The sequence below is a fragment of the Myxocyprinus asiaticus genome, chromosome 36 (assembly GCF_019703515.2).
Source record: "Myxocyprinus asiaticus isolate MX2 ecotype Aquarium Trade chromosome 36, UBuf_Myxa_2, whole genome shotgun sequence".
Taxonomy (NCBI): domain Eukaryota; kingdom Metazoa; phylum Chordata; class Actinopteri; order Cypriniformes; family Catostomidae; genus Myxocyprinus; species Myxocyprinus asiaticus.
Window position 1 is genome coordinate 22718993 of NC_059379.1, and position 16387 is coordinate 22735379.

The 16387-nt window shown below is 39.9% G+C and overlaps 1 protein-coding gene and 1 non-coding gene across 3 annotated transcripts; one reads left to right on the forward strand and one right to left on the reverse strand.

Annotated features, from left to right (window-relative positions):
* Positions 1 to 620: 620 nt before the first annotated feature.
* On the reverse strand, positions 621 to 692 carry trnaq-cug (transfer RNA glutamine (anticodon CUG)). The gene has a single exon. It is a non-coding gene; the product is annotated as a tRNA-Gln (tRNA).
* A 216-nt stretch (positions 693 to 908) lies between these two features.
* l3mbtl2 (L3MBTL histone methyl-lysine binding protein 2) lies at positions 909 to 11665 on the forward strand. 2 transcript variants are annotated; one of them, XM_051673799.1, is made up of 18 exons: positions 909 to 955; positions 1192 to 1637; positions 2606 to 2771; positions 2897 to 3030; positions 5567 to 5681; positions 6443 to 6522; positions 6677 to 6794; positions 6906 to 7040; positions 8833 to 8921; positions 9018 to 9267; positions 9471 to 9547; positions 9693 to 9797; positions 9896 to 10043; positions 10160 to 10242; positions 10343 to 10577; positions 10708 to 10773; positions 10971 to 11129; positions 11238 to 11665. In XM_051673799.1, exons 2-18 carry the CDS (start codon positions 1269 to 1271, stop codon positions 11357 to 11359), a joined length of 2451 nt encoding a protein of 816 aa, XP_051529759.1. In that variant the 5' UTR covers positions 909 to 955; positions 1192 to 1268; the 3' UTR covers positions 11360 to 11665. The 2 variants fall into 2 exon arrangements, with proteins under 2 accessions (XP_051529759.1, XP_051529760.1); XM_051673800.1 differs by having other exon boundaries at positions 946 to 1637; positions 2900 to 3030.
* Positions 11666 to 16387: the final 4722 nt, after the last annotated feature.

Consider the following 16387-nt stretch of genomic DNA (forward strand, 5'->3'; position numbering starts at 1 on the left):
TACAGTGCATGTGTCTTCTCTTTTTCTTTTTTTTTTTTTTTTTGGTAGGTTTGTCAGAAGGGAATAATCCTAAATTGTCATCCCTGTTACCATGATTTTGTACAGAAAACATCTAATAATTATTAAGTGGATATTTGTAGGAATATCAGCATTAAGTTATATTTCTAATAAACAATTTGCAGTGTCATGACCTTGAGCATAAATAGTAATGATTCAATGAACTGTAAAACTGTCAACCTTGTTACTTTTTTAAATGCATGGCCATATCCCAACATACATTAAAAATGTTTAGATGTAGCTTGAGATAGCACAGTGCAATTTTTACACTTAAAGACATTCTTAGTCTAATAGAATGTTTAAAATCTTTTTGGAGAAAATAAAAAAACTTTTCAAATGGAAAAGGCCCCGATTTCATAAAATGACCTTCAAGTCAATTTTTGTAATGAGATGGGTTTACCAGAACCATTACAATGATATCAATTAATTTCAATGGCCTTAACATCCTTGAGTGCTTTTCCTTGTCACAGGCTCACTGGGGCTACTACCGCACAGTTTTCTGTAAAGCTTCTATGAAACAAAACGTGTTGTGATGAGCACTATTCAATCATAAACAAAACCACAGGTTCCACCGAGATTTGAACTCGGATCGCTGGATTCAGAGTCCAGAGTGCTAACCATTACACCATGGAACCACGATGCTAGCTACACTACCCAAGAACACTTTTTATTCATCCCGTATTTCTGTTTCAAGTACAGAAAAACATATCTGTATTGTTTACGTAATATAAAGATTTTTTATTAATTACAGATCATATTACATACGACCATGAGTGTACACGTTCTGCCACGTAAATCAAGCCATTTTGGAGTTATAGTTCTTGCCCTCCAGTCCGGTTGATGGCGATAATGCGCCATCCACGATAAGCAAACGTGAGTTTTCTGAGAGGTGAAGCAGGTGAGAAATGTTTTGATGTTTCTTTTTCACTCGTTCAAACTGTTGCTTTGATTCCTCGTCGCTGTATGTCAGATGTTAATACTGATACTCGTGCAAGAGATTTTCCTCAGTTATTTGCTTGCAGCAATGAATGAGTCCCAGACTCCCAGTAACAGTAAAGGCAGCATGGTGGTACTACAGTATTAGCTGGTGTAATTATTTCAGAATTTTAATGCATCTTAAACGTATATTACCAGCCAGCTGTGGATGACAAGACCTAGAGGGTCTGGCCAGTCTTTATATGACCCTACACCTGCGTTGAAGAGGAGCACAAATGCCTAACCGATGTGTTGCCTATGGTTGTGGAAAGTTTAGTGGGCAGAATGTATCCATGTTCAGATTTCCCAAGGACCCCGGGGAGTTTCGCAAATGGGAGAAGCAGGTTCAGAGGACCCGCAGGAATTGGATTGCCAGGACTGTCTCCCATTTATGCTCTGATCATTTTAGTAAGGACTGTTTTGAGCCTAGATCTCTTGCTACTGCCAAGACAATGGGATTCAAAGGGCTGAGACTGAAGGAGGGCGCTGTCCCGACGATTTTCACCCGCCCGCCGTGTAATAACTGCGGCGGTGCCTCCTGTTCCACGTGTATTCCAAAGCGAAAGAGACACGGTGTAACCAGTGAACCTGAAGAGTTTGAATCAGTGAGTATCGGGTGCCTTTCCTTTATGGTCTTTGAAAAACCTTGAAAGGGACAGTTCATCCAACAATAACAGTTCTCTCATCATTTACTCACCCTCATGCGGTATGCCATCCCAGATGTGTATGACTTTATTACTTCTGCAGAACACAAATGAAGATTTTTAGAAGAATAGTTCAGCTCTGTAGGTCCATACACGTCAAGTAAATGGTGACCAAAACTGAAGCTTCAAAAAGCACATAAAGACAGCATAAAAGTAATCCTCCTTAATACTCCAGTGGTTTAAATAGGGGCTTCTGAAGCAATCTAATCAGTTTTGGGTGAGAACATACCAAAATATATCTCCTTTTCAGTATAAATCTTGAAATCAGCAGTCTTCTCCGAGATCATGATTTCAAGCTTGATTACTCTTCATAGCACCATCAAGCGCAAGGAAGTGTAATCGAGCCTTAAATCTTGATTTCATGAAAATGCCAACTAGACTGCAAGGGTAAGATTTACATTAAAAAAGCAATTACATTTTGGTCTGTTCTCACTCAAAACCAATTAGATCACTTCAGAAAATTTGGATTAAACCACTGGAGTTTTATGGATTACCTTTATGCTGACTTAATGTGCTTTTTAAAGCTTCAAAGTTTTGGTCACCATTCACTTGCATTGTATGGACCTACTGAGCTGAAATATTCTTCTAAAAATCTTCATTTGTGTTCTGCAGAAGAAAGTCATACACATCTGAGATGGCATGAGGGTGAGTTAATCATGAGAGAATTTTCATTTTTGGGTGAACTATTCCTTGAGTAGGAGTCAGATAGGTTATACTACTATACTGTATTTGTGAATGAGTTCAAATGAATTGGAGGAGTTAACAGCATTTTACCCAATAAAGTTTTGAGTGATCATATAGGCTGGACCCTACAATTAAATACATTGTTTTGTTTGTTTAATGTATAAATAACATTGCTCTTCTTAAAGGATGAATGGGAAGTGGCCTCTTGGAATGTCAACTTGGACACATGTGAGCAGAAAGAGGGAGAAGTGAGAGTATTTGATGGAGAAGATCATAAGCAGCTCTATTCGGACGATAACAGTGTTAATAGTTCTGGGGCTTATTCATCCTGGGCAGATAATGATGGCATAGGTGAATTCAGGAGTTCTTGTATTAATGAGCATTGATAAGTACAAGTTGCACACTTCGCAAACAACCAACAATAAAAGTGTTGCCTCTCTGTCATGTTACCTAAACTCAATTTCCTGTGTCTGCAGTAGTGTGTGAAATGTGTGGAACTACTGGTACCAAGGACACTTTCTACTCCAAAACCAAGCGCTTCTGCAGTGCATCCTGCTCCCGGTCATTCTCCTCCAACTCAAAGAAATCCTCAGTTCTTGCACGGCTGCAGGTGGGAAAGATGTATTGTCTGTCTATTATGTGTGTTGTGTACATGCATGCACACACCAACTGTCTGAACATATTTTTTTTAAACAGTTGTATATTTAAAGAACTAGCTCACCCAAATATGAAAATTCTGTCATCATTTAAATAATTATAATTTATAATTATATTTATTTATCACACATTATACATTTGCACATATACAGTGAAATTCTTTTTTTTTCACATATCCCAGCTAAGCTGGGGTCAGAGTGCAGGGATTTACTCACCCTCTTGTTGTTCCAAACCTATATGACTTTCTTCTATGGAACACAAAATGAGATGTTAGGCAGATTTATGGGTGAACGTTCTCTTTAAAAGACTAGTTCACACAAAAATGAAAATTCTCTCATCATTTACTCATCCTCATGCCATCCCAGATGTGTATGACTTTCTTCTGCTGAACCCAATCAAAGGTTTTTAGAAGAATATTTCAGCTCTGCAGGTCCATTCAATTCAAGTTAATGGTGGCCAGAACTTTGAAACTCCAAAAAGGACATAAATGCACAGTGTTTCCCACAAGATTTTGTGGAGACTGTGCTGGGTGGACCTTGGACCTTCTAGGGGGGTCCGGGGGCATGGTCCCCTGTAAGATAATTCTGTACATTTTAAAGTTAAATCCATCAATCTGGTGCTCTTTGAGAGCAAAATTAAGAGGCTGTGAAGAACTTTGTGCTCTTGTAAACAATTTTGTGCTCTAGTAGTAATTTAATCATAAACACATTGCTTGTATAGATATGAATGGTGATGACACGGCAAAAAATTCACACCCACAAGCCATAAACGAGACTGAGTTTAACGCAGTTCACAAATGGTCAAAACAAAAAATCGAGAGCAGGGGTTTTCGAAGTCAAAGACAGTGAAACGGAAGGATTCTAATTTGGTGGTCTCAGAAATTGCTCTATTGTAATTACAGACTAATACGTCACATCTGCTTTATTGGCGGGCTTGACAAATATCAGAGAATCTTCACAAAGATTTAATTTAAATTGCATTTATGTTTTGCCTATTATTTTCAGAACTGTTTAAATATAATAGTTAAACCTAATACATATACACTGGTGGCCAAAAGTTTGGTATAATGTACAGATTTTGCTGTTTCGGGAGGAAATTGGTACTTTAACCAAAGTGGCATTCAACTGATCACAAAATATAGTCAGGACATTACTGATGTAAAAAACAGCACCATCACTATTTGAAAAAAGTCACTTTTGATCAAATCTAGACAGGCCCCATTTCCAGCAGCCTTCACTCCAACACCTTATCCTTGAGTAATCATGCTAAATTGCTAATTTGGTACTAGAAAATCACTTGCCATTATATCAAAAAAAGAAACAGCTTTCTCTAGAAACTCATCAGTCAAATCATTGTTATGAGGAATAAAGGTTATACAATGCTTGAAATTGCAAAAACTGAAGATTTCATACAAAGGTGTACACTACAGTCTTCAAGGACAAAGGACAACTGGCTCTAACAAGGACAGAAAGAGATGTTGAAGGCCCAGATGTACAACTAAACAAGAGGATAAGTACATCAGAGACTCTAATTTGAGAAATAGACGCCTCACATGTCCTCAGCTGACAGCTTCATTGAATTTTACCCACTCAACATCAGTTTCATGTACAACATTAAAGGGAAGACTCAGGGGTGCAGGCCTTATGGGAAGAATTGCAAAGAAAAAGCCACTTTTGAAACAGAAAAACAAAAAGAAAAGGTTAGAGTGGGCAAAGAAACACAGACATTGGACAGCAGATAATTGGAAAAGAGTGTTATGGATCTTAACCCCATTGAGCTTTTGTGGGATCAGCTAGACTGTAAGGTGCGTGAGAAGTGCCCGACAAGACAGCCACATCTATGGCAAGTGCTACAGGAAGCGTGGGGTAAAATGTCAGCTGAGTATCTGGACAAACTCACAGCTAGAATGCCAAGGATCTGCAAAGCTGTCATTGCTGCACGTGGAGGATTTTTTGATGAGAACTCTTTGAAGTAGTTTAAGAAGTTCTGATTTTTTTTTTCAAATTGTAATAGTAATTTTTCACATTATTAATGTCCTGACTATACATTATGATCAGTTGAATGCCACTTTGGTGAATAAAAGTACCAATTTCTTTCCATAAGAGCAAAATCTGTACATTATTCCAAATTTTTGGCCGCCAGTGTAATATATACATATTAATTATTTAATAAAAAATTTACCACTCTCCACACCTCCTCTGACATGCCCTAGCGCTCCCCTGGGGAGGCGCGCCCCACACTTTGAAAACACCTGGATTACTTAATTGATTAATCGACGCTGCCTTAATGTGCTTTTTGGAGCTTCAAAGTTCTGGCCACCATTCACTTGCATTGTATGACTGGACAGAGCTGAGATATTCTCCTAAAATCTTTGTTTGTGTTCAAGAAAGTCATACATAACTGGGATGGCATGAGGGTAATTGAATGATGAGAATTTTGGGGTTTCCCTTAAAAACCTGTAATTATATTTTGTATGCCTTTGTACTCAGGGAAAGCCACCCATAAAGAAGTCAACAAACAAAGTGTCTCTAAAATCACAGACCGAGTCTTCTCGGTCAAAGGGTATTGAACAGCAACAGGAGAGCAGAGCATTTGGACAGGATGGTGAGAAAACACTCCACATGCACCTGTGATGTCACATTCTACTCTCTTCACTGCAGAGAGCTTTACAAATATAGTTTCACAGGATTATGGTGATGTATTTCAGCTGTTTCAATGCTTAAAGGTATAAATTACCCAAAAAAGAAAATTCTCTCATCATTAACTCACTCTCATGCCATCCCAGATATGAATGAATTTCTTTCTTCTGCTGAACACATATGAAGATTTTTAGAATATTTCAGCTCTGTTGATTCATACAATACATGTGAATGGTGACAACATTTTGAAGCTTCAAAAAGCACTTAAAGGCAGCATAAAAGCAATCCATATGGACTCCAGTGGTTTAATCCATACCTTCTGATGTTATCCGATCGGTTTTGGGTGAGAACAGACCAAAATGTAACTCCTTTTTCACTATAAATCTGGACATCAGCAGTCTCTTTTGTGATCATGATTTCGAGATGCAATGGCAAAATATACAGTAAAAAGGAGTTACATTTTGGTCTGTTCTCACCCAAAGCTGGAGTTGTATGGATTACTTTTTATGCTGACTTTGTGCTTTTTGGAGCTTCAAGTTTTGGTCACCATTCAATTGCAATATGTGGACCTACAGAACTGAAATATTCTTCTAAAAATCTTAATTTGTGTTCAGCAGAAGAAAGAATGTCATACACATCTGGGATGGCATGAGGGTGAGTAAATGATGAGAGAATTTTCATTTTTGGGTGAACTATTCCTTTAAATTTTCCTTGTCTCTTTCCAAGCTACTTTGGCTGGATTTGACTGGGGTAGTTACCTTGAGAAAAGTGGCTACCTCGCTACTCCTGTATCCTGCTTCAGACATGTAAGTGACTTCTATTCTCAGTGCTTTTACATATACAAATGTACCAGTGCAAGATAATTGTGGTCGATTGCAACAATTTACCACTTAAGTTATTGTAGACCTGTTGCACTGTAAAGGTCTATACATGCCTGATCTCTCACTGCCAATTTGACAGGCACCACTCTGTGCTCAATGGGAGGACATCTACGTGGGGTTAAAAGTGGAGGTTCTGAACACTCACACAGCCTTGCCTAGCAAGGTGTACTGGATTGCCACTGTAGTACAGCTGGCAGGTATATAAACTCCATGTTCTTCTCAGATGTATGTGGAGCAAGGCCTTTCATTCTGTTGTTCAAACTTTCTTTTTGATTTCGAACAACATATTTGTTGTCTCTCTCTCTCAGGCTATAAGGCTCTTCTGCGCTATGAGGGTTTTGAGGATGATGATAGCCATGACTTTTGGTGTAACTTGGGTACATCTGATGTTCATCCTATAGGCTGGTGTGCAGTGAATAGCAAGCTCCTTGTCCCCCCTCAAGGTGACTGCTGACTCCATAGACACTACTTTGTACACTGCAAAAATTGGGTAGATATCACAGACAGTTTAAGGTGGAGTAGACGAACCGCTTGTAAAAGAATAAATGGGAGAAACAATAACATGCAGTAAAGTGGCTGTAATAACTGAAGTCCAGCCTTTCAGTTAAAAGAGCCAATCATCTGAAAAAAATAAAATAAATAATCTGTTGCATGATTTGAGCTAAAGAAGCAGCAAAATTTGTGATACCCTTATTGTCAGATTTTATTGCTAATTTTAAATGTTATTTAAATGTAATCTTAAACTTTTTGTGAAGATTTCAGTTAGATAGGAGCTGTACTAGTCTGACTTTACCTACATAGAAAATGGCTTACCAGGGGCATTCCCAAGATGGTCACAGAGTGAACAGACCTGCCTTAAAATAAATTTCCGGGTTCAATACAAGTTAAGTTCAATAGACAGCATTTGTGGCATAAAGTTGATTACCAAAAAAAAAATTAAAAAATTAAAAATCTGGGTTACAGCGAGGCACAATTTAAGTAAATGTGGGCCAATCCATAAACATTAAAATACTGTTTCAAAAGTATAGCCACAAGACATAAACAATATGCATGGTAACATGATTTAGTGTGATAAAATCACTTACTAACCTTTTCTGTGCAAAGTTATATCCATTTTGCAACTTTGTTGCCATGACGACTTAAACCGTCATAAACCCTTAAATGGTTTTAACAACTTTACAGCTCAAATAATAAATGGGTTTTAACAAAATAATTAATGAAGTGCTTTAATAAAATTATAAGCGTAACATTTTAGCCTTTAAACCCTCCAAAATTTGTCCCCATTCACTTCCATTGTAAGTGCCTCACTGTAAGGGCCGTTTGCTTTTATTTGTTTTTTTGTTTTAAAGAAAAGAAGGGACAATTCAAAAATATTTTTGGTAATCAACATTTTGGCACAAATGCTGTCGATTGAGCTCAACATGTACTGAATCCGGAACATTCCCTTAATGGGACTTTGGTAAAGGTCTAGTTCACCCAAAAATGAAAAGTCTGTCATCATTTACTCACCCTCATGCCATTCCAAACCCATATGACTCTCTTCCTTCTGCAGAACACAAAAATACATTTTTTAAAGAATGTCACAATTGCTGATTTACATACAATGGCAGTGGATAGCGCCTCATTTTAAAGCTTAAAAAAAAAGCAACCAAAAGTGTAAAGAAAGTAGTCCATGCGACTCGTGCATCATATTCCAAGTGACCTGAAGGCATACTATTACTTTGTATGATGAACATACCTAAATGTAAGCCGTTATTCAATATCAAAACAGATAATTGATCAACTCATAAATACAAAGCCCAAATGTGGTGACGCGTCCATCCATCCAATTTTTATAACCGCTTATCCTATGTAGGGTCACAGGGGGTGCTGGAGTCTATCCCAGCTACCTTGGGCCGAAGGCAGGGAAACACTGAACAGATGGCCAGTTCATCACTGGGCTAACACACATATAGACATATTCACACTGTCATTCATTCATATGGCCAATTTAGAGTTTCCAAATTTACCTGATCTGCATGTTTTTGGACTGTGGGGGAAACCGGAGCACCTGGAGGAAATTCATGCCAACACTGGGAGAACATGCAAACTCTACACTGAAAGGCCTGTGGTCAGCCAGGGCTCAACCCAGGACCTTCTTGAAGAGACAGTGCAAACCACTGGGCCACCTTGTCGCCCTGGTGTCATGTTAGTTCTATTCCTTTAAGTGATGTTGAGCTCTCTGTTTTCCTACAGAGGTCCACCAGAAGATTAAAGACTGGAAATCTTACCTGATGGAGAAACTGGTTGGAGAACACACACTTCCTGTTGACTTTCATGTCAAGGTGACAACAATGCCAAATCAGTATTCCATTGAGCCATCTTTTTTTGCTTTCATATGTGCATTACTATCCCTTTTTTCCTGTCTGTCTCTTTTGCAGATGGCAGACAGTATGAGATGTTCATTCAGGCAGGGTGTTCGAGTGGAGGTGGTCGATCGCTCACAGGTGAGCCGTACCCGCTATGCAGTGGTGGATACCGTAATAGGGGGTCGACTCAGGCTGCTGTATGAGGATGGGGGCCTAGGAGCATCGGGCGAGGTGCTCTCAGATTTCTGGTGTCACATGCAAAGTTCTCTAGTACATCCAGTAGGTTGGTCTGAAAGAGTGGGCCACAACATCAAAGAAACAGGTGAGATGAGACTGTTGCATCTATGCATGGCGCCAAGCATAGAAGCAGACAGATATACAAAATATACAGTGAGACTGAAATGTATAGACCAGCTGTAAGAAATCAGAAAAGGACATTTTATTGATTTTGATTACCACCATTATTTTTGGATCAAAGTTATTTACAATGTGTAGACTAAATCGTGCATGATATTTCTGACACAGATAGGAGTGTCAACATGAGTAGCCATCCAGCATTTCGCAAGGTCCTTCAAGACAGTGTGCCATATCAGTTCAAGAAGGTTAGTGCTTATTTCATAATAACAGTTTAGTCAAATCAAGTCAAATATATATACAGGAAAGTTTTTTGTGTTGTGTTGTAATAGTTTGTTAGTCTTATGTAGTTTAATCTTTTACTGTGTGTAATTCATTACTCTGTGCAAACAGTTAAGGACTGTTTACATGGGAGATAAATTTTTTGAGGAAGGCATGAAACTGGAAGCAATTGATCCTCTGAACCTTGGGAACATCTGTGTCGCATCAGTCCGTAAAGTATGATGCTGCCACCATTTTTGATTTATATTGAATATTGGAATGCACATTACCTTGTTGAAAGCAATTGCACTCACCTGGTTTATCTTATTGCTCAGGTGCTGCTAGATGGATACATCATGGTTGGCATTGATGGTGTTGAGATTGGTGATGGTTCTGACTGGTTTTGCTACCACGCCAGTTCACATGCCATCTTACCTGTAGGATATTGTCAGAACAACAACATAAATCTCACTCTACCTCCTGGTAATGTGCTCAGCTGATTCTCTATTGTGATACTTATTCCTTCACGACCAACTCCTAATTTTAGCTAAAGCATTTTTTAGGCTGTTTCAAGCAGTGATTGCCTTCCTTCTCACTAGGTTATGTTCAAGAAACGTTCACATGGCATAAGTATTTAGAAGAAGCGGGGGCTGTGGCTGCTCCACAGAGACTTTTCAACACAGTAACCTTTTTATTTCTCAATTATGTGTCGTAATGTTTTTGGCAGGTGTGTAGCATTTAGTGTGGCTTAACATTGTCCTTCCCTCATCTGTCTTACTTAGGATGCTGTAGGTCATGGCTTTACCACAGGTATGAAGTTAGAGGCAGTGGACCTCATGGAGCCAAGGCTGGTGTGTGTGGCCACTGTTAGGCGTTGTGTAGGCCGGCTTCTCCTTCTGCACTTTGATGGCTGGGAGCCTGAGTTTGATCAGTGGGTGGACTGTCAGTCCCCTGAAATATACCCAGTGGGCTGGTGTGAAGTCACTGGCTACCAGCTGCAGCCACCCATCGGCCCAGGTAGGGGAAACCTATAAGAATGATACAGTGAACCATGGAGAGACAATTTCAGATTAGAATGTTGTTGTAATTTTCATGCTATTGATTTTATGCACTGATTATTTCATGTGGTATTTTGCCATCTACACAGAACCACCTCAGGGTCAGGAACGCACCAATCCAAGCAAAAAGCCGAAACCCTTTATTGGGAAAAGGAGTAAGTTTCATTCTTTATTATTGGGTTTTTAAATAAAATATTCTTTACTTCTAAACATTTCATTTTAAATAATAAATTATTAAACTACTAATGTGGTTCCATCCATAAAATGTTACTTAAACAGTTTTGTATTGCGTTCTTATTCCCTACCAACACAATCTTTCTCTTATGATTTTTTTTTTTTTTTTAAACTTAAGGGCGAAGATTTATAAAGAAAAATACAAGCATTAAAAACACATCTAAAACCCAGCTCCCCCAGCCGAAGGAGAATTCGGAGACAAATCACTCAAGTGAGGCACTAGTCCCCTCTGTCACGCCCACCACTGTACAAATCAAGACTGAACCAGAGGAAGAAAGTATGCATTAGTCAAAATAAGTTGGAAGATTTTTTTTTTATTTAAACATTTTTAACATATTTTAGCTCATAGTGTAGTTCATACTTTGTTTTCTTGTTATTCCCACAGTTAATGCAGTAAAAGTGAAGGTTGAGGAGATGGAAAGCCCAATATTACCCAGCATACAAGGCAAAGAAAGCAACAACCTGGAGGCCTTCACAACCTTTAAACAGGAGGACATCTCAGTTTAAACCCTCACCTATACTGATGAAAGTTCTTGATGCATCACTCACTAGGAATATAAAAGACAAATAGTAAGCAAAAGTGTAAAGCATTTTTTACTATTAAACACTGTGGAAGTTAGTTTATTAACCATTAGTTATTAGTTGGTTTATTAAGTAATTAAGTTTAATTATTCAACTGTTTGTGTAAATATTGAACCGTTGAGAGAACGTACATATTGCCTTGGAATGGTATATTATGTTTATTTCATTTTTTTATATATAGTATTCATTTTGTACTGAAATCTTGCAATCCTTTATTAAAATGGTTTACATTCTAAATTTTGTGATTTTTACGTTGATTTTTGACAACACATTCCATGTGTTTAGTTTTATTCAAAATGTTTTGTTTTTTCTTTCAAAACTGAAAAACAAAACAACTGACCTGTAACACTCCAGTTTACCAATTGCAAGATTGACATCTTTTATGAACAGATTTTAAAAATGTATTAGTTAGAGTTTTAGTTGATCACAGACCTTATACATATCTTATTGCTGAGTTGGAGTCTTGATCTTGAAGTCTCGGTCTGGGTCTCAACACTTAATCTTGGTCTGGATCTGGCTTATGGTCTCAGTCGAGACCGCAGTGCATTAAATGCAATAATTATTTCAACCACTAGTTGGCGTGGCATCTTCACCATTAATGTGAATTTGCTAGTACTTCTGCCTTTGTTTCATCATAATGCTTGCTTCGACAAGCACTGTCTCACTCATCACATGATTGTGAGTGTAAGAACTATGGTCTAACAACACAAAGCAATCATTAGTGGTTTATGGTTATAACTGCCATGTAGCGGCTATGACTTTACTCGCGTTAGCCGCGGGATCCAATTGTCCCGTGGCGCGAGTGGCCAGTATTCTTAAGAGTTGTTGGCGGGAGTAGAGGCGTAGCCGCAGACCGGTCAGAGTGCCCATGCTGACCCCTGTCCACCGCCAAAACCGCCTACAATGGGCACGTGAGCGTCAGAACTGGACCATGGAGCAATGGAAGAAGGTGGTCTGGTGATGAATCACGTTTTCTTTTAGATCATGTGGATGGCCGGGTGCGTGTGCGTCGTTTACCTGGGGAAGAGATGGCAGCAGGATACACAATGGGAAGAAGGCAGGCCGGCGGAGGCAGTGTGATGCTCTTGGCAATGTTCTGCTGGGAAACCTTAGGTCTTGGCATTCATGTGGATGTTACTTTGACACGTACCACGTACACCCCTTCATGGCAACAGTATTCTCTGATGGTAGTGGCCTCTTTCAGCAGGATAATGCACCCTGCCACACTGCAAAAATTGTTCAGGAATGATTTGAGGAACATGACGAAGAGTTCAAGGTGTTGACTTGGCCTCAGAAATACCCAGATCTCAATCCGATTGAGCATCTATGAGATGTGCTGGACCAACAATTCCGATCCATGGAGGCCCATCTTACAGAACTTAAAGGAACTGCTGCGAACGTCTTGGTGCCAGATACCACAGGACACCTTCAGAGGTCTTGTGGAGTCCATGCCTCGACGGGTCAGAGCTGTTTTGGCGGCACAAGGGGAACCTACACGATATTAGGCAGGTGGTTTTAATGTTGTGGCTGATTGGTGTAGTGTATATTAATATATAAGTATGATAGAAGTATTATATTAATATACAAGTATTATTTACTTTTAATATTTGTAGTATTTTAAAGATTCAAGTATTACAAAATAATTGCAAAATTAGCTTCTGATTCACACATGACAATAAAAGACAGAGCACAAGCTGGTCCTGAATAAATTATTTAATCAATTACAATAATGACAACTGTGCATGTGCACAATTTTATTTTTTACTCTGTGGTTGTGCATTGTGTGATTTAAATGTATCCATGTGGCTCGAGTGTTTTGTTTACATTCACCAAAATTCATTCAGATTCATTTAATGATTCGTTCAGTGACCATTTCTGGTGATGACAGAAGGTGGTGACAAATGAGTGTCTTGTGTGAAATGAGTTAGTCACTGAATCAACGATCAAAAGAAAATTTTAATCCTTTAAAATCTGTATGTCTACAGATCTACAAAGAGACTTTAGTAGAGGTTTTAAGCATCATGTGTTTCAATAACATCCGTACGTTTTCATGTATAAAAAAGTGTGTCTACATATCTATTGACTTCAGTAAAGGTGTTCTAAGAACACAGCAGATCTATCTTTTTTCCTACAGTTTGTTGACGGCACACCAACATTGAGGTAAACAGGAGCTGATTAAAAATAGCTTTACATATTTAACACAGATCTAGTAATCTTCTTAAATTGGCAAAAACAACTGATCAAACCTTTACCTCACAAACATAATGTAAAAAGAATAACTTAATGAAGACTCATGTGCTGATATAAACTCCACTTATAATGTGTGCTTAAAAGAAGGACTGGCCTTTGTTTTTTGTTTTTCTGCAGTGCATTTCACATAATGTTGACAATCAAGAATGATATGCTGATAAATAACTCATTTGTGTGTTCCTCATCTCTAGATTATTAATTTTGATCAACATCAATGCCGATAAAAAACATGGATAAATGAGCATTGTTGAAAGCAACTTTGTAGAAATAAACGGAGCCGCTTTGATTAGACTGTCTGACTGATGGCCTATTACATAAAGGTTGTTTCGGCTCATGAAACTCACCTGTGATTGGCTGGATGGTTGCTCAATCAGCCCAAAGTAATATACAAAGAAATACAAAGAATACTGTATACAAATCCACCCTTTGGACTCGGTATGGGTTTAGCTTGGAAAAGTGCCAGGGACAAAAATCACCTTTTTAAAGAGTGCAGGGGATGTGTCCCCCACATCCCCCGTGGCTGATACACCCTTGCTAAAATCATAATTGAAGATTATTTCCCTTGATATTGTAACCACTATTAATAATATTGATTAGTTAAAATGTATTGCATGCCGTATTATTTATGTAGCTACACATCCCAAACAAGCTGAGAACTGTGTTCTTGCATTAGTACATTGCTTTTCTATGCATCAGTAAATCAAGACTTCACATTGTTCCTCTTAGCAGCATGAAAAACAACTGTTATTCAAGCTGTGATTAAATTGTATACAGAAAGTGAGCAAAGAACTCTCCCTTTATAATCACTGAAGCTGTCAATCATTCAGTTCAGCGTAGCCTCACTGACTGAGCACTCTCGCCAAAACCCATTATAATCAATAAAGCTGTCTACACTGCACGATAAATGTCTTATTAACATCGTTTCTACACCTTGTTGTTTATAATGAGATCATTCGCAAGAGTGCAGCAGCAGAACTCAATCTGTGAGCACGTGCTGAGCGGATTTCTTCCACTGGTGCGTTTTGAGTAGTGATGTCCAGTTCGTGAACAAATCGTTCTTTTGAATCGGTTCTTTTTAGTGAACGAGTTGAACCAGTCAACCAAATCGGACTGAATCATTTGAAACAGTTCACGTCTCAAATCAATAGTGATCCACAAGTTACTATATCTTAACCCATCTCTTGGACATGCCTGACACTCCGACTTGAAATGAGCCAATAACCAGGAGTAATATGAACCTAGAACTGGTGACATCTGCTTTTCCTAACTTTTCTTTGCAATGAACCGTTCAAACTAGTTCACAAATCAGACTGAACGCTCCGGTCACAACAGTCCTCGAGTCAACAGTACGAGTCGCTCGTAACAGTTCTCGAGCCAACAGTACACTGATCTGAGGACAGAAGCTCTCGCGTCAACAGTACATCGAGTCGATCACAGCAGTTCGCGAGTCAACGGTACACTGATCCAAGGAAAGCAGTTCTTGAGTCAACAGTACACTGATCTGAGGACAGCAGTTCTGGAGTCAACAGTACACTGATCTGAGGACAGCAGCTCTTGAGTCAACAGTACATTGAGTCCATCTCAACAGTTCTCGAGTCAGCAGTACACTGATCCAATCACAGCAGTTTATGAGTCAACAGTACATTGAACTGAGGATTGCCTCTTTCAGACATAATACTGAGAACTGCTGATCATTGAGCTGCTGATGAGCATGTGCGAACCGAGGACTTGAATGAGGGGGCGAAACATTTCAATCAATAGATGTAAATGAATTATACTATTGAGTATTGTGCATGCAGATTATATCTGAAGTTGTTATGGGCTGGATCATGGTGTGGCAGCGGGGGCGTGGTCAAGCATCTCTCCGGAGAGAGAGAATTACAGACAGCTGTGCTGTGTGTTTATAGTTGTGTGTTTTAAGTTGTTTATTAAATTATTATTTAAGTTGTCAAGCCAGTTCTCGCCTCCTCCTTTCCACCGAACCCCCTTACACTGGTGCTGAAACCCGAGGAGGAGGAGGGATTCCCGTCGCAGAGTCCTCGACACTGCCGTCCACCCAGGGGAGCGCCGCTGCCGTCCGACGGGGGACAGAGTAGCCCGACCACCCGGACGCGGGGAACGGCCGCCGTCCGCGAGGCGAGTGGGGACAGGACTCCCCGACCGCCTGGAGCGAGGGAGCCGCTGCCGGGGGTGGAGGAGTGCCCTGCCGTCCCCCGGGAACGCGGAGGGGTCGAGAGAAGACCGCCGTCCACAGGGGGAGGAGGGAAGCGACTTCCCGACCGCTTGGAGTGGTAGGGCCGCTGCCAGGGGCGGAGGAGTGTCCCCACGGGACGCCGGGAACACAGAGGGGCGTTCTGTCCGCTGGGGGTCGGAGGTCTGACTCCGGTCCGCCCGGGGAGGTGCGGCTGCAGTCCGCCTGAGAGGGTGGAGTAGTGATCGAGGACCACGCGACGGGAATCCCTCCTCCTTCCTGGGTTTCGGCACCAGTGTAAGGGGGTTCAGTGGAAAGGAGGCGGCGAGAACCGGCTTGACAACTTAAATAATAATTTAATAAACAACTTAAACAAAACACACAACTATAAACACACAGTACAGCTGTCCGTCATTCTCTTTCTCTCTCGAACTGTCGTCCCCGGCCGCCTTTATCCCTCGCGCGCCCCATCAGGCTGATTGGGGACCGGGTGTGTCTCATTTCAGCCCGGC